Here is an 18,558-nt window from a genome sequence, read left to right as displayed (position 1 = left end):
CGAACCCCTGGGCTCAGGCAATCCTCTCCCCTCAGCCTCCCAAAGTGCTGGGATTATAGGTTGAGCCACTGCGCCCAGCCACTCAAACTCTTTTAAGAACTTTAATATATTTTCTTCTCAGTAGTGTTCATTTGCAGAAGAACACACTCAAAAGAAGTTCTCGAATAAGAAATGTTTTGCCAGGCAATCTGATACTAGAAAAACGTTTTTAAAGTGTCATTTATTAAATATTAAATTTCTGGGCCAGGACGGTGGCTCATGCCTGCAATCCCAGCACCTTGGAAGGCCAAGGTAGGTGGGCTGCCTGAGCCCAGGAGTTCGAGACCAACCTGGGCAACACACAGCAAAACTTTATCTCCACAAAAAAATTTAAAAATTCACTGGGCATGGTGGCACATACCTATAGTCCCAGCCTACTGGGGAGACTGAGTTGGAAGGATCACCTAAGCCCAGGAGGTTGAGGCTGCTGTGAACTGTGATCGTGTCACTGCACTCCAGCCTGGGTAACAGAGTGTGACCCCAACTCCAAAAAAAGAAAAATAGAAAATTAAATTTCTGTCAGACTTCTCACCGATGCAGAAGTTTCAACAGAGACCTGAATTTACTATTAATCTTTAAAAGACTCTCAGTAAAGACTCCCTAAAGATGAAAAAAAAAATTAAAAGTGAAACACATTTAGCTGCTTATACCAGTTATCAATAACTGTCATTTAGGCTGGGCTCGGTGGCTCAGCCTGTAATCCCAGAGCTTTGGGAGGCGAGGTAAGTGGACTGCCTGAGCCTGTGGGTTCGAGATTCGCTTGGGCAACTTGGCAAGACCTCATCTCTACAATAAATCAAAAATTAGCTGGGCGTGGTAGCGTGAGCCTGTAGTTTCGGCTACTCGGAAGGCTGAGGCGGAAGGATCGCCGTAGCCCAGCAGGTCAAGGCTGCAGTGGCCAGGAGCGGCCACTGCACTCCAGTCTGGGTGACAGAGTGAGACTCCCACTCAAAAAATAAAATAAAATAAAAATAACTGTCATTTAAAAGGAAGAACGGGAATAAAAAGCACCAATGTCCTCAACGACACACTTTTCCTACTGTTCTTTAGGGTTACAGAGAATTCCAGGAGCAAAAGAGACATGAGAGTGATGTAAGTTCACTGAAATGCTAAAGACTGAAAACTGTCTACAGCAGTGTTTCAATTGCTTTTCTTTTTTTTCCAAAGAGGTAGAATTTTTTATTTTTTTAAATTGTGGGGTACAATTCAGGGTTAGGTCTACAAATATTCATTGTGCAGGTACCCTTGTTGATGAGTTGTGCCTCCCCTTCCCCAGGCAAATTTCAACTACTGTAAATCCCACCCCCCCACCGCAGTTTCCCGCTACTGTCAAACCATTTCTTATAGTATTAGTTTCTATGCTAAGAACAGAGAAGTGGATATGTGGATTTGTGTGTGTGTGCAAATATTCTGCCTTCTGTGACAGCACTGGATGAGATGCTGAGTGAAATGTCCTACCCCTCTTGGGGACATGGGCAAATGCTCCCTGTTGGAGAAGCGAGAAGACTGAGGTGCTGGGTTGAGCCTCCAGCGGCCTCTCTTCTCAGCTACTATCTCTTCCTTCCCTGCAACACAGCTTTATCACTGAAGATCTGATTGGAAGTGAAGGTTAACAATTAGCTAGAGAGACTTAGATGAGTCCTTGAGAAACAGACTCTGTGACAGGGCCACACCTACCGGATTAGTATGAGTGAGGTAACTTTTCCATAGTCAGCAGGCGTGAAAACAACACCAACCCTTTTCGTTTCCAAAGGCTGCAGATGTAAATGCAGGATGCCAAACCTGGGTTCCTCAGAACGCACACCCTGAAAATTATTAACAAACTCAATTAAACAACTTCAGACTCCTGTAAAGTAAGCTTCCGTCATCAGCAAGGGCATCCTAGAGTATAAACATTCTTAAAGTCCAGAATGGCCAGGCAGGGTTTACTCCTACCTATAATCCCAACACTTTGGGAGGCTGAGGTGGAAGGACTGCTTGAGCCCAGGAGTTCGAGACCAGCTGGGCAACATAACAAGACTCCTTCTCTTAAAAAAAAAAAAAAGTACAAATTTGAGCACCCTAATCAGCCTGTTTGAATTTATTTATCCTGAGAATTTATCAGTAAACAGTCCCTAAGCCACAGCGGAGGAATACAGGAAGAGGCGGCAGATCTGACACAGAGGCCACAAAGGGAACTGCTTCCTGGTTTGGATGGGAGCTGGGGCCGCAGTCATCTATACAAAGATGCTTTGAAGGTAAAACACCAATCAGAAAATAGACCAGTCTCTGCCTGAATGCTACATCAATCTGACAGGACCACCACCCACTGCTGGGTGTAAGATCTCTTTATACAGATTATTTATACTGAATTTAAGTTTATATAGAAACCATCTTTACTAGAGTTAATCTTTCCAGCCAGGAGAAATATCTTCATTTATTCACATCTTCCTTTATTCTCTCCAAGGTTTCTTTCTCTGAATAAAACTTGTGCTTTACATTTACTATCCAAGATTTATCTGTGTGGTAAATAAACTATCCCTGTTTCCACTGAAATTCCTAGCTCCTTTTCACTAAAAACAATGTATTAATGTATTAATTTCTTAGAGTTATAATCACATAACTTGAACAGTATTCTTTCTCTTTCCTATATTTTGAATTTGTTTTATCTTTCAATTATTGCTAGTATTACCCATGCTATCCGAAAGAAAGAAATGTGATAGTTTTTTATTCATTTTCATTAGAATCATAAACTCTGTGACAGGAGAAACCCTTCTCTATACACATAATACAAATACTGAATTTAAAAACCTCTGACTTTTAATATTAAAGTTATAATAGAAACAATATCTTTATTAAAAGATTCTTAAATGCCAGGCATTGACATTTTTAAGGTATATAAAAAATTCCATACACTCTTAACCAAAGGAACTATATTTCAAAAAGCAAACCAACAAAATTAAAATGTAGGAAGCCTTTCTCTATGTGACAAAAAGTTTTCATAAAAATTTTGAGTTAAATTTTGAGTGTCTTCAAGGCACTGATACTATTATTTTGCCAATGTAATAAACTAATAAAGGAAATAAGTTTGCATATCCCAAAAGGTATAATATTCTTAGGAGGAGTCTTAAACTTTTTCTAAATGAGTTATACCATGTGTTCAAAACTAAATATTATACCTAAACTATTTAGATTTAAAATATTTTTGGAATTTCAAACTACATATGATTCAATACCAGTGGGGGTAAAACATCTTTTAGCACTTTGGTTAAATTATCTTCAACAGCACTGGAAACTGCCTGGTGGAGGGGAGAATGAGAGGGAGAGAGGGAACAGACTTGCTGACAAGGACAAGGTCACACCCAGGTGCAAACCCCTTCAGAAGAGACAGCCAAGTCTGCTGGTAATGGGTTGCCGTGGGTTCCCTCCATCTGTTATTCAAGCTAACCTAGAGCCAAAAGGCTATTTTTGGAGGGATATGGGTAGAGAAAGAAGAGATGCTCAAGGCACTCAAATACGTGTGTGTGTGGTAGAAACAGTGTTACATGCACATGCATGTTTGTGTGTGTGTGTGTGTGTGTGTGTGTGTGTGTGTGTGTGTGTGTGTGTGTTTTAACAGATGTTCTACTTTTGAACTGATCTCAAACAGGCTACCTAGAAGGCCAACACTCAGCTATGCACTAACAGCCATAGAGCAACTGAGTGGAAACTGGAAAATAAGGCTACCAAGCGCCCACAAACAACATCCTCACCACATGACATATTTACACCCACTATGAAGTATTGAGGCAAGGCCTCAGAACTGTCCATAGGCTTAGGGATTTTTTTAGAAGTCCTTTTATTACAGATGAGGTGAACATCCCAGAAACTGAGTGACTTGCTAAAAACACGAATAGTGTTTAACAAGGGAAGATTTTTTAAAATGTATTTATTTTTACCTTATTTTTCCCTAAGAAAGAATTTGAGGGGTTCAAGGAATCTTAAGACCATTATAAATTCTGGAGTCTCAAGTTTTGTAGTTTTCTACATATCTCTGATTCAACTGTGATTTCTTCATGCACATGATTCTAAATCATCAAATTAAAATTATTTATAGGCTAACATGAACCCAACTCCTACTGCACTAGTTACATGGAAAAATCTGTTATGTATCATCCATGCCCAGAGAATTAAAACAAAAGAGTCATATACAGTACATTAAGATACTTTTAAACATAAATCAGTGAGAACCACACACTTAGGTTTCTGTCTACAAATACAAATGACATCCTACCTGGTAGGGGCAAGCTTTGGTGAGCTGGAATTCACCAGTTGTGAAATTCATCATCTGGATATCAGTGCCAAACCTATAAAGAAAAAAAGCAAATGTTTAAAACAGCACTCAGATCTATCATCTAAAAAAAGAAGATTTAATAATACAAGTGCATGCACATCTATACCTTTGTACACAGGTAAGCATGTGTTTATGCACGTGCACACACACATATACAATTTACTCATACTGCCTGTCACCACTGTGTCCCAGTCCCATCCCTGCCAAGCTGTCAGTGCTCATAAATCCTGCTGAATGAACAATGTTGGGATCACAGAAACTAAAGCAGCAAGCATACAGTGACAAAAGCTCTAAATAAAAAGCAACTGTTTCCCCTAATGGTTCACAGTTGTGACTCAATCATGGGCAATTTCATTCCCCAGGAAATAGCAGGCAATGTCTAGAGACATTTTTGGTTGCCGCAGCTGGGAGGTCCAACATCTAGAAGGCAGATGCCAGACCAGGGATGTTGCTGAACATCCTTCAACCCACGGATAGCCCCGCCCACTCCCACCAAACAGAATCACCTGGTCCACAATGTCAACAGTGCTGAAGTCGAGAAACCCTGGGATAAGGGAGACCTTAACGTTCTAAGCAACACTGCGATTGCGTGAAAATAAGACAAAACAAACACAAACCAGTACTATTTTATCACCTCATCTTGCTTAACGCCAGATTAGAACACACAGTCAGCCCTCCGCATCTCCAAGTTCAACCAACTGCAGATGCGGAACCCTCAGATACAGAGGGCCAACTTTTTCCACTCATGATTTCAAGGTACTTGACTGAGCAAACTCAGGGGTCCCAGAACCAATTCCCTCACACACGCAGAGGGCTCAATGTACTAAAACACTGAACTCATTTCTCATGTTGTCCCGATATCATCATGATTTAGATTCCAAAGTTTAGGAGGAAATGTGAAAAGCTGTGATGATAAAGGTTCCCTAAATAAAAAAAAGAATGTTTTTTATTGGGAAGTGGACTTGACACTGTAACACTGAAGAAGCCGTGTAATATACAAGATTAGGCATTTCCATCCCATCACATGCACTGAGGGGAGGGTACATGGGTTGATGGGCTAATATTGTGCACACGTTCACATACAGGTCTTGGCTGGAAAAACTGCAGGACTTGAAATAATTGTGAGTCTGAACAGCATTTCCCAAACTGCCCATCAGAAAATCTTCATACCATTTGTGCAGCAGGCGCACTATGGCTTCGGGTTTAGGGTACAAGGACAGAGGCAGGAGCTGCAGGGAGACTGGCCGAGAGGACGGGTTCTTCACCGCAAAGGACTTCAGCTAGGAGTAGGGAAAAGACAGTTAAAACCCTGAGGACGACAAAGCATCCTCCCAAGACGGTCCTGACAAAGAAGCATAACCTGAATCTATTCATGAGGAACTGTCACATAACTCCAGTTGAGAAACGTCTTAGGAAATAAACGGCCTGCACGCTTCAAAAACAACCACGTCTTCCCCAAAGAAAGGCTGAGGAAGAACACAGGAGACTAAGAAGGCCTGGCAAGGCAGTGGACAATACTGCACTGAATTCTGAACCAGAAAAAAAAAAATGCTATGAAGTGTGATCCCTGGAAAAACTTGACTACGGACTGTAGATTAGATAACAGTGTCATGATTAATGTTACAGTTTCTGATTTTGATCATTATACTCTGGTTATCTAAGAAAATGGCCTTGTTCTTAGATAACTAAAAGAGTTACAGGTAGAGGGCATCATATCTTATTCACTCAATGACTCAGAGAAAAATACGTATCTGCAGAAAGAAAGAGAGAGCAAAAAGCCACACTTGGCCAACACTAAAAAAAATGGTTGAATCTGGGTCGAGTGTGGTAGCTCACAGCTGTAATTCCAACACTTTGGGAGGTCATGGCAGGAGGATCACTTGAGGCTAGGAGTTTGAGAGCATTCTGGGCAACACAGTGAGGCCCTGTCTCTACAAAAGTATAAAAAGAGAATTGATGAATCTCTGTGAAAGGCAATTAGGGGTTCTTGGGACTATTCTTGAAACCTCTCTAAGTTGAAATTGTTCAAAATTTAAAAATTAAATATCTGAAGATGTTATCCCTAGAATCTCCCAGGCACCTGTAAGGTGCACATTATAACTCAAGACATGCGTCATATCGTTCTTGGCAATGAGACTTAGGAGACACAAAGGAAAGTCTGTTGGTGGCACTTTTTTTCCTTTGCCTGTCTTCTGGCCACCACAGCTGGCCAAGAAAAGCACACAAGAGCAAGGATGCCAGCACACTAACGTTGGAAAGCAGAGGAGCTTCGGCCCCGATGGATTCCAGAGCAACCTGACTCATTCTGGACTTCCCTCCTTCAGCTTCTTGCTATGAAGCAAGCCAACTCCTGAGTAGGCCAGGCAAGACTGTCTCTACTGTCTGTGGCTGAGGACTTCCTTAACTGATATGTTTTACTTATGGAGTTTACATTCAACTCAGAATCTACTTGTTTATGCATCTGCAGTCTGTTTCGAGTTTCAACTCCTCATCTAATTCTTTTACTTATTTATTTATTTTTTTGAGTCAGGGTCTTACTCTGTCACCCAGACTAGAGTGCAGGGGTACGATCACAGCTCACGACAGCCTAAACCTCCTGGGTCTTAGGCGATCCTTCCACCTCAGCATCCTGAGTAACTGGAACTATAGTACAAGTGCACGCCACCAAGCCCATATTTACTTTTTTGTAGAGAGAAGGTTTCACTATGTTGCCTAGGCTAGTCTTGAACTCCCGGGCTCAAGAAACCCTCCCACATTGGCCTCCCAAAGTGCTGGGACTACAGGCATGAGCCACCATGCCTGGCCTCATATAGTTCTTTTGACACCTCCCTACCAAAGGTTCTGAATGGTGTATGTGTGTGACTTTAAATCAATTTGGATCTAAAACGATACATCAAGGTGGAAATACTCTGATACGGTGAACACCCAAGTTGGGGTATCACTGACAAAAAGATGAGAAGACACTGTCCTCACCACACTGTTCCTGAGGGCAGTTGCACTGAAGTTTAACACGAGGGCAGGCTCTGTGACCAAACGAGGGAGGAAGAAGACAAAGGACTCTGACTCCTTGGATTTCTTCAAGGGAGTAAACCGAGTCATTCCCAAAACATTCCTCCTGTTTAATTGATGAAGAGAGCAATTATTATGAGAAATAATTGTGACATTCAAAAAGAGGGAAATCACTAAATACCACTCCCATTAAAAGGATCAAGGTCTCCTGGGGAAAAGACTTATTCTATGCCTGTGGAAGAGAAAGTACAAGATCAACCCTGGAACATCCTGTTTCACTAGAAAGCAAGAAAGTGCTCAGAGAACAATGGGAACATGGCAAAGGGACATACAAGTCAGCCTGATGGGCTCCCACCAGCCCTATTTGGAACAATTTGTCTTCAAGGATAACAGTGATTATAATTGAGGACAACACACTGACTAAGGTATCCACAGTGAAGCTCAAAAGGAAGAGAAGTGCTGTTTTTTAAAAACAGTATCTGCTAATAAATGTAGAATGAATGAAATAATCAGAAATGCCACCATTTTGCAGCCATCAGTCTAATGACTAAGTCAGGCAAGGATTATCAATGAACTTACTAAAACCATGGGATGTAGCATTCTTAGAGAACAGGACATTCATATGGTGCCAAATTATCACAACACAGATTATTTATTATTTACAAAATGAAAAAAGGTATGGACAATGGAGAGTTCTGTCACACATCACATAACAAAATGATTCAATGTAGCAATGCCAAGAATGGAACAAATTGACATTTATGTATCTCCTGATGTGATGCAATGATACAAGTGCAAGATCAGCCAGGTAATTCACATTCTTACCAAAAATCTTCAACCTGAAAGTGTACTTGAGGAAGCAATCAGAAAAATCTAATGTGTGGAGTGTTCTGGAAAACTACTGGCCTGAACTCTTAAAACTGTCAAAATGATGAAAAACCAAGAGAGATGGGAATACTGGTCTTGGCAGTAGCGGGATACTGCCAGGCACAGGGGGACATGACATCAATAAGGGTACCTGATCTCAAACCAGGTAAAGTGGGGACCAAAGGGAGGCCCAAACTTTACCTCTACGATGTCCACTTGTATACCTGAATTGTACCACATATCTTTAAAATATTTTTTAAAAATGAAATACTATGTCTTAAGAAAGCATGATAGCTAAATACAATGCATGATCCTTAAATGGATAATGAAACTTTTTCAAAAGGAAAAAGAAAAAAAGCAGATATAACCAATACTGTTGGGTCAACTAGGGAAATTTTAATACAGACTGTATATTAGCTAATGTAATTGTACCAATGTTATGTAATGGTAGTAAATCTATAGATAAGAAACTCTTCCTCCTTAGGAGTAAAGAGTTTTCTAACAAAGCATTGAGAGTTGATGTCAATCTACAGCTTATTTTCAAAGACTTGGAGAAAAAAAATCTGTGTGTGTGTGTGTGTGTGTGTGTGTGTGTGTGTGTGTATTCACGTGTATGTACACACACAGATATAGAGGGAAATAAAGCAAAAGTGACAGAAATGAACACAAAGAAAATAAAATCTAGATGAGGAGATAGTGCATTCAATGCACTATCTTTCAACTTTTCTCAGGTTTGAAATATGTCAAAATAAAAAGCTGGAGAGAAATATCAAACACTTAAATTGAGGACTGCAATTTCTTTTCTTTTTTTTTTTTTGAGTTGGAGTCTCACTCTTGTCACCCAGGCTGGAGTGCAGGCTCGACCTACTGGGCTTAGGTAATCCTTTTGCCTCGGCCTTCCAAGTAGCTGGAACTACAGGCGCATGCCACCATGCCTGGCTAGTTTTTTGTGATTTATTGTAGAGACGAGGCCTCACCAAGTTGCCCAGGCTGGTCTTGAGCCTGGGCTCAGAAAATTCTCTTGCCTCGGCCTCCCAAAGTGCTGGGATTACAGGCAGAGCCACCGTACCTGGCCGAGGACTGCGATTTCAATGAAGTACTAGGTACAGCAGTCCTTCCTCATCCACAGTTTTGCTTTTGGCAGTTTCAGTTACCTCTGTTCAACCAAGGCCTAAAAATGTTAAATGAAAAATTCTACAAATAAACAACTTGTAAGTTTCAAAATGTGAACTATTCTGAGGGGCTTGATGAAATCTCAAGCCATTGTGCCCCATCCTGCCTGAGATATGTGAGTCACGTCTTCACCCAACATGTCCATGCTGTGTACTCTACTTGCCTGTTAGTCAAACAGCAGCCATTTTCATCATCAGATCAACTGTCAGGGAATCATAGCACTTGTGTTCAAATTGCCTTTACCTGACTTAATACCGGCCCCAAAGTGCAAGAGTAGTGACGCTGGCAATTCAGATATGCCAAGGAGAAGCCATAAAGTGCTTCCTTCAAGTGAAAAAGTGAAAGTTGTCAGCTTAATAAGAAAAAAAAATTGTATGCTGAGACAGCTAAGATCTTCAGCAAGAATGAATCTGCTATTTGTGAAACTATGATGAAGGGGGGGAAAAAACGTGCACAGTATCTAAAGGGTTTCAGTTCCAGGTATACACTGGGAGTCTTGAAAAGTATCCCTACAGATATGGGGAACTACTGTAAAGGTACTCTCTGAACAAAAAGAAGAAAGGTAGAAACATACTTGCAGACATCGCCATTTTTATATTTCTTCCACCTTTCATACAATTTATTTGCAAGTTCGGAATCCACATCCCAGGTAGACCGATCCAGAGAAAGGCTCCTATTCCAATTAGGATTTCCTAAAAGTTAGATCAGATTCAATATTGAGACTCAGAAAAAATACAATTCAATTAGTAACGAATGTCAAGGGCTGGCTGTCAAGCTTCTCCAACCGAGAGGATTACAGAGTGAATAACGCCACCTCTGTCCTTGGTTCCGCCATTAAAAGTCCTTTCTAACTCAATGGCAAATGGCATATCAAATGAAACAAACATGTATAAAACAAAACTGAATCGAATCATGTAAAGGTAACAACATAAAAGACACATGGCTCATGAATACAGCCAGAAACAAATTAAAATTATACTTGGAACATTTTTAACAGCTTTAAATAAAAAATGCTGAACTGTTTCTGTGTATATGCTAATGAGCATGAGAGTCCTTCAGGTCACCTTGTAGGGACAGCAGCTTACAGGCAGCAGCAGTTCTAAAAAAGGACACAGACTGAGGGCAGATCCTAGACGAGGTGCATGCTTATAAACCAGTCTATTGCTCACCTCATCCTATTACCTAACTGGTTTTGTCCTGTCTGTGCTAATGAGGGTGTCAGGAAGAAAAGGCAGGAATCTCCCCAGAGAAGTCTGTGTACCTTAAAGTTCTCCCAAGATGAAATATCTTTAAAAAAATCAAAAGACAAAAAAAAAAAAAAAAAAAATCCAGAAAGAAGAAACAGCTTCTACAGCAACACAGGGCCTTCAGTCTCACGCCACAACTAGCACCTCCTATGAGATGTTTATGCTTCCGTAAGTTAAGTCTTCCAATGCAATTCCATATTGTTTTTACTAATTTCTATTCAGCTCTTTTATAAAAGAATCAATCTTCTCATTTTTCCTATTCTATGGGTGTCATGATGAACAAATAACGTTATTTGAGAAAAAATCCCTTGTAAAGGAATTAAATAACTAAATAACAAGGAGGCACTAATTACACAAGTACCCCAGATGTTTCTGGAGGATTCTTAACAATTACAAGTCATTCTGTTAAAAATCATGCTCTCCAAAAATAGAATATGATGCAATTACCTTTACAGAACTAATTGTTCCATCCACAAATGCTCATTAAGCTCATTTTCCTCTCTACTTCCCACTCCCCCAAACTAGATTTCTACAGAAAGCCTAAGGACATAACACTTACCTGCTTTTGACTTTCCCATGAAATAATGCATGCCACAATGTGCTATCACTTCAAAACCCAGACTCCCTTCCTAGATTGAAAAGTAATATATGAATCACTTAAAACACAACACTAAACATCAAAATCCTCATGCACTAAAACACAAAGCAGACATTGACCTACGCCTCTAGGAACTTCCCTTTAACCACAAAACAAAAAACTAGAAAGTAATTTCTTTGTTTCCTTTATCCTTGAATCCACTCGGAGAAATATGAACTCTCTCTCCCAGAAAGGGTCAGTCACTGCCATGGATTCCATGCAGCAATCAATGCCAATAATGACCCTTGGGCTCACAAAACACCAAGCTGCCATCTGAGTCGAAAGACTAAGTTAGTCTCAGGACATTGTTTGTGGTTTAGTTTGGTTTTAACTGTATTCTAATCCTCTGGGAAACAGTATGCTGATCCACATCTACTCAGGACATTTAATTTCCCATTTTCTACAGATCTGGAGTGTACAAACGTGTTACTTCCACACACACCTGACACCTGCCTGCCCCTCCCACAGTCACTCTTCTGATATGCGTCTCTTGAATGGAAAAAGGAAATTTCTAAGAAACCTCCCATGTTCAAAATATGGATGAAAAGAACTAGTCTTACATATGGTTTAATTTTAGTTCTATCTGCACACTTATAGCTAAACTATAAGGCATTTCTACCTATGAAAGATCAACACTGTGAGAAAAAAATCATAAAGATGGTTGCATGAATGTTTCATAGAAAAACTAGAACCCAGTGTTACACAAAATAGCTTGAATCAAAAGGAAGCAATAACAACTAAATGAAAAGAAATAAACATTAAGAAAAAAATGAGACATGTTTAAGATAATCTAAATCAAATATAATTTACTCCTATTTTAGAAAGCATTATCTTAATTGTGAACTTTTCTGGCTTTAGATTTGGCCCACTAAGGAAATTCAAGGATTACCAGCAACTCAGAATCACTTACAAGAGGTATAAAGAAAGCATTTAACAATCTAATTTACATGAAGTCATTACAAGTATGTAGTAAAAGCTCAACTGTGTTTGTTTACAGCAAGCACATGTTCCGCACTCTACAAATTTTGGAAGTAAATAAAAACAAGATAGATTAATCTATTGGTAATGGTTTATTTCATTCAAGACCCTAAAATTACTTTATGAAAAATAGAAATTCTTTCCAAACAAGGATGTCCATGTCTAAACAATTTTATCTTCTAAGGTTGGCCTGGTAATAGCCTTCAATTTCTTAGACAGCCTTAAAGAATATGAGTTCAACCCAAGCACCATAAGTAATAATTAAGACAACTATAACAGACAGTGTTGTAAACAATACCTTGGTCGGTGCTGAGTAAATCTGTAGCGGTATTGCAAAAATAGCACCTATGTTTGTGGTCAAAAAGACATTGGTGAACAGATTTATGGCCATGTCTTTAACAGCAAGTCTCAAAGAAAATATATTCCAACAGCCTGGAGGTAGAAATAAAGGGCCAGTGAAATTCAGAATCTAAAAAGAAAAGAAGCAAGAGAAATTACTTTTCCTCACAATAATTATGATTAAAATCATTATAAAGTATGATGCTAAAGTTCTCCTACTCTTAAGAAAATACAATTTTACTCAGTTATTTGCAGATCAAAGATTGAAACAGTTTTACAGAAATACTAGGTTACAAATAATGTTTAATTTGCCACCATTTTGAATTTCACAAAAGTAATCTTAAACTTTCCATAAGTGGTACTTTGCAAAAACCTACTATTTTATCACAAACCAGGCCTATTTTTACTAAATATAATCTTTTTAGTACAAATCATAATTATAATAGTTTTGAATAATAGTAAGAGCAAATATTCTTAAAGGTTATATCCTAGTCCCTTTGAGATCCTTAAAAAATAGTTTTAAAAAAATAGATCTCCTAAAATTCTGAAGATGTTAAAAGAAAAACTCTTGTTTTTAAAATCGTAAGTCAAAATTAAATTGTATGAGCAATAATTTCATAGCATTTGACCTTATACAAAGCTTAAAATACACTAAAACTTGGGGGTGGGGAACACTATATGTACCTTTAAAATGTGCTTTGTCTCCTTGGAAACAAACACATCATTTAATACAACACTACGGTCGAAATGGTTGCGGTACCATATTGACCAAAGTCCTGAAGTGTTCTCATGAGTCTCTATGTGAAACTGGGTTGCAGAAGAGTCCACTCTAAAATACCTGTGAACAGAGGACATGCATGCTATGAGTCCTGAGTGGGACAGCCAGCAGCCCGCTACAGAGCCTCTAACCGCAAAAACAGGAGCAACATAAAGCATTACTAAACCAATGCCAGCATCAACGACGGCCTCCATGCTCACCGCCTTTAAACCTCCTGACCCCATATGGAGCAGCCAAAGTCCACACCAGAAACAGCTCACAGAGGCTGCCAGGGCAAAACCAGCACTGGAACCACCCTGTGAGTTCTCATTCAGGTTCACGCTTGGATGCCTGACCCCAAACCTGTTTCACTAACAGAATGACTGTATTTCAAATTATCTTCCCCATTCTGCGAACAGCCCTTGTCCTGCCTTTAGCAGTGCTAAGGCCAAGGAGGCGAGTTTGGAGGGAAAGAGAATCAGGTTATCTCACTTAAATGTAGAAAGCATTTCTGCAGACCAGGGGACACATGATGTCAGGGAAAACAGAATGAACCTACCCTTGAGCCACGGAAGAGGCGAGGCAGGCTTTCAGTGTTGGAGTGTGTTTTGTTTTCTTCACATCTTCTATAATTCCACCATCACATGATGTAGCTGTGTAGTAAAAAGAAATAAATAGGAAACGTAAGTATCCTTTCCTTTATTCAGGAGGATCAAAAAAAGATACATGTCTCATTTATAGCTTTTAAATCCACTTTTCTGTCTCCATCAAGAGTGAATTAGACACAAATGGTAACATACTTCCTCAAGTGCTCCCATGGGTCTTCCTTACTGGCTTGTGGCCAATCCCCAGAAACCTGATGTCTATACCTCCTACTAACCAACCCATCATTTCTTTTTTAGGGGAAAAAAAGGCTAGAGTCAACACTTCGCAGCATTCCCTCTACACAGAGCTGTGTTCATCATTAGTAAGACAGTCCTGAGGTCTGCCAGAAGTGACCAAAGTAAAAAATGAAACTCAGCTGCGTGAGGAAAGAGGAGCGTGGAGACATGAGGAAGAAAGTGATAAAACCTAAAGAGCAAAAAGGAACTTCCCAGCAAATAGTGGGACTGCATTTCCACACCGCTCAGTTATCCAAATAAAAACTTTTAAGCTTTCCTAGATTTGGGTCATGATATTAAATCACTGGTGTTAATTCTTAACACTGATACTAATACCCAACTCTTCTTTTTAAAAGCTATTCTAGGGTTCCAAAAAACATTTCCAACACTAACAAAAAATGTGAAAATACCTTTCGCCCCTGACTCCCAATTATCTTAGACAGAGGAGACAACTGTTGGCAGTTTCTTGAGCCTCCCTCCAGGTGTTCTGTGTATCCACAAGTACAAAGACACCCTTAAAAAAGACTAAACCACTTTTTTAGTTTAGTCTTTTAGTTTAACCAGCACTGCTTGTCTGTGTGTGCTTTTGCATGGCTCCAGAGCATGCCCTCCTGTGGATAAACGACAAGTAACCAGGCCCCTATCAATGGGTACTTGGACTATTCTGTCACCACACACACATTTCTGTGGGCATAGTTTTTTGGGTTTTTTTTTTTGAGTTGGAGTCTCACTCTGTCGCCCAGACTGGAGTGCTGTGGCCGCTCCCAGCCACTACAGCCTCGACCTGCTGGGCTTCGGCGACCCTTCCACCTCAGCCTTCCGCGTAGCTGGAATTACAGGCATGCGCTACCAAGCCCAGCTGATTTTTTGATTTATTGTAGAGATGAGGTCTCGCTGCCCAGGCGGGTCTCGAACCCGCGGGCTCAGGCAATCCACTCACCTCAGCCTAGACAAGTTCTTGCTATGTTACCAAGGCTAGTCTCAAGCAACCCTCCAAGCTCAGCCTCCCAAAGTGCTGGGATTACAGGTGTGAGCCACCGCACCCAGTCTGGTAGGTGCAGTCTGAACACGTATGAGTATATCTGTAAGGTAAATTCCTAGAACTAGAATTAAGAATCAAAGAGAATACACCTGCATTTTATGTTTTCACAGAGACTGCCAATGTTCCCTCCAAAACAGCCTGCATCCATCGCAACTGTTTTCTTTCCTGTTACCAACACAGGATATTAACAACCATTTTGGATTTTATCGATCCAAGAAATACATGATGTCTCATGTGTTGCTTTAACTTACATTTCTTTAAATATGAGTGAGGCTGAGTATGTCTCCCTATCTTGAAAATCCCTCTGAATTTCTTTATAGAACTCTTTTGAATTGTTAAGAACAAGCCTCAAGATAGGATTGGGTTTGCCAGTGGTCCCCAACCTTCTTTTGGGCGTCAGAGATCAGTTTTGTAGAAGATAATTTTTACATGGACAGGGTGGGGGAAGTGAGTGGGAGAACATCAGGCATTATATTCTCATAAGGAGCACCCAACCTAGATCCTTTGCATGTGCAGTTCACAATAGGGCTCATACTCCTGTTAGAATCCAACACTGCCATGATCTGACAGGAGGCGGAGCGCTGCTCACCCGCCGCTCACCCCCTGCTGTGGCAGCCCAGTTCCTCATAGGCCACTGACCGGATTGGGGGTCTCTGGTTTCTGCATTCTGCATCACATTCCACACAAGGAAACAAAGCCAGAGCAGCACAACGGTAAAACACTGCTACTTGTGAAAGCAGCCCCTTCCTCACACACACTTACAGCCTGGCCCTACAAACCATCAAGTTAATCTTTACACTCAAATTACTGCATGGGTGGCAGAATAAAAATGGCACCAAACAATAGTTTTTTATATCATACTATATCTTAGAACCAGTAAGCCTGCAGTTTATGGAAATCAAACCCAAGCACTTCTTAAAAATGATGTCTAATCTGCAGTTGTGAATGATTTCACAGAAAGAGATGTCAACCTGACAGCTAACAAAAGTAAAAAGATAATCTCTCACATTTCTAAAATCTGTACCTTTGCAAGTAAAAGAAGCAATTTTTGTAAAGTTTGTTGTAGAAGTAGGAAGTAACACTGGTTCAAACTGCAGAGACAGAGCATCTCTCTTTGGGAAATGATGGACGTCCTGTAACAAAAAAAAAAAAATCCCACATTACTACTCACAGCTTGAATCAACTCTGTTAGAATAAGCAGAAAGCATAGACCAGCATACGTGGCAACTGCTCAACATCTGTGCCCATAATGCTGAGGGGAGAGAGCGCTGCCCAACTCCATACAGATAGGGCTTGTCAAGCAAGGGAAAATGGATTTAAATTAAAGCAAAAGAGAACGGATACAGTGCTTCTGTATCTAATCCTGAAAAATCCTCACATTCCACAATTAAACTGATAAACACTGATACTACACTTGATCTTAGTCAAAAGGCTGAGAATCAATACATTCCACAATTAAATGCACACCTTTAATTTCAAATTGTACTTTACATTAAGTGCTGACAATTACCTGTATCCATATAAGACTGTTTCCTGAATGTAAGATATACATATTTACTGCTGAATCACCTGTCCAAAAGAATCAGAGCAATGAGATTAAAACAGAGACCTTATTCCCACATCTTAATTTGTAATTAAAATATCACATTACACACGTCTATTTTTTAAAAATTAGCTTACTTCTCAGCACGGAGATTGAAACTAGGTGTCTTCTGGGTATTCTTTTAAGTCACAAGAAAAAAGATCCTTACAGAAAGACTTAATTACCAACCTGCCTAGGCTCTCTAAATAGCAAAGAACTATCAGGAGAGAAATTCTGAGTTTAGGGTTATACTCTGCTCTTCCTGATGAAACTACCCATCGAGACAGTTTCAAATAAAGCTATGTTCTCCTGTTGACTACACAGTCCCTTATTTCCTCATTTAAATAACCATGTTTGGAAAGAATAAGACGCTGAGATCTCAAAACACAGGCTTCCTTATGGCCCTCTCCAACAGAAATCTTACCCAAGGGTCAGGGTCTTCCCCCACACACTGATGTTCATGTGGCCATTATGAGAATCACCAAGAACTACAAACCCAAGGACAGCAGAGCTCTCCTGCTCATCTGTCACTACTACAGGCAATTCTGGAGACTGGCAGGTAAAGGATGTCTGACCAACAACTAAGACTGCTTTTATATGCTATTAGAACCATTTCTTTCTTTGAATATGAACACACACACATACAGAAAAGTCTTGATAACCAAAGGATACTAGCAAATCCTACATCATATAATGGATCATATAATGTGTGTCTTCCGAAAGTTCTCAGAAAGCTAAACTGATGAACTAGGTTCTAGTAAGTAGGACACACATTTCCAAAGATAAAATTCGTAAAAACTGAACACTAAAATTCTATTCTCACTTGTCAAGTAGCCTGCAACAACCAGCATCTTATCAACTATCAAAAATACAAAACAGCATAATTTGGTCAACTGAGCTTATACAAATCAGTACAACTGGAACAAGAAACTCAAAACCTCAAATACTTTGTAAATACTTATATTACACTGCCATGCTCATTTAATTTGTTTTTTATCTCCAAAACACCAAGAAGTATTAATACCAAAGGAAACTCAGAATAGTCTGCAGTTGTCACTTAACTTTCTAAAATAATACAGCCTTACTAGCAGCTGCAGACTGAGAACCAGGTCTTAACACTTAAAGCAAAGGCTCATTGTCTTGGTACAATCTACAGGTAAATGCAATAGAATGAGGAGGTAGGTTGATAAAAACATATTACAATGAAAAATTAAAAGATGTCACCTTACCTGATGTCTCAGATTTATCTGTAGCTACATAAACAATAGAGAGATGATCTAACAAATCTTGTGCATTGTCTTCAAATTCTTTTGAGGCGTTTTCCATTGTTACCATAATGCTCATTTGTATGCGCAAAACATCATCAGATTGCAGATAACAACTCTGAGATTGCAGGGATGGAGAAAATAGGAAAATCTCAAAAGCTAATTAGGGCTTTATGATTTCAAAGAGGGAAAAAAGGCACTTAAGGTAATGGCACATGTAATTCTGAGAGCAAAATGTGCTCATTAAAAAAAAATTTTTTTTTTTTTAGCAAAGCAGCAGGAAGGAAGACAGGGAGAAAACACTCAATCGTCTATTTCACCTTTAATTGCTGGCACACTTTATTATGTAAACTGCACTCCAGCTGCACCTGCAAGAGGCTAGTGTTCGTGGTTTCTGCCTAAAAGAAGAAAAAAAGGGGAAAAAAACATT

At 39.7% G+C, this 18,558-nt stretch overlaps 1 protein-coding gene across 1 annotated transcript in view; it reads right to left on the bottom strand.

Moving 5' to 3' along the window:
* The window catches only part of TMEM131L (transmembrane 131 like), a 97,063-nt gene that overhangs the window by 45,322 nt on the left and 33,183 nt on the right, over nt 1–18,558 (bottom strand). The window contains exons 5-17 of the mRNA XM_008071907.1: nt 18,449–18,526; nt 18,093–18,246; nt 16,792–16,850; nt 16,306–16,414; nt 13,918–14,011; nt 13,286–13,439; nt 12,561–12,731; nt 11,207–11,276; nt 9,975–10,092; nt 7,325–7,466; nt 5,522–5,631; nt 4,292–4,364; nt 1,717–1,844 (exon numbers count right to left, since the gene is read on the bottom strand). Of these exons, the coding sequence (XP_008070098.1) occupies nt 1,717–1,844; nt 4,292–4,364; nt 5,522–5,631; nt 7,325–7,466; nt 9,975–10,092; nt 11,207–11,276; nt 12,561–12,731; nt 13,286–13,439; nt 13,918–14,011; nt 16,306–16,414; nt 16,792–16,850; nt 18,093–18,246; nt 18,449–18,526 (1,460 nt within the window). The remainder of the gene's footprint in view (nt 1–1,716; nt 1,845–4,291; nt 4,365–5,521; nt 5,632–7,324; nt 7,467–9,974; nt 10,093–11,206; nt 11,277–12,560; nt 12,732–13,285; nt 13,440–13,917; nt 14,012–16,305; nt 16,415–16,791; nt 16,851–18,092; nt 18,247–18,448; nt 18,527–18,558) is intronic.

The sequence above is a fragment of the Carlito syrichta genome, unplaced genomic scaffold (genome assembly GCF_000164805.1).
Source record: "Carlito syrichta isolate Samal-C Ts95f unplaced genomic scaffold, Tarsius_syrichta-2.0.1 Scaffold314788, whole genome shotgun sequence".
NCBI classification, from domain to species: domain Eukaryota; kingdom Metazoa; phylum Chordata; class Mammalia; order Primates; family Tarsiidae; genus Carlito; species Carlito syrichta.
Note: the sequence above shows the minus strand (reverse complement) of the source record. Positions and strands in the feature narration are given on the sequence as shown.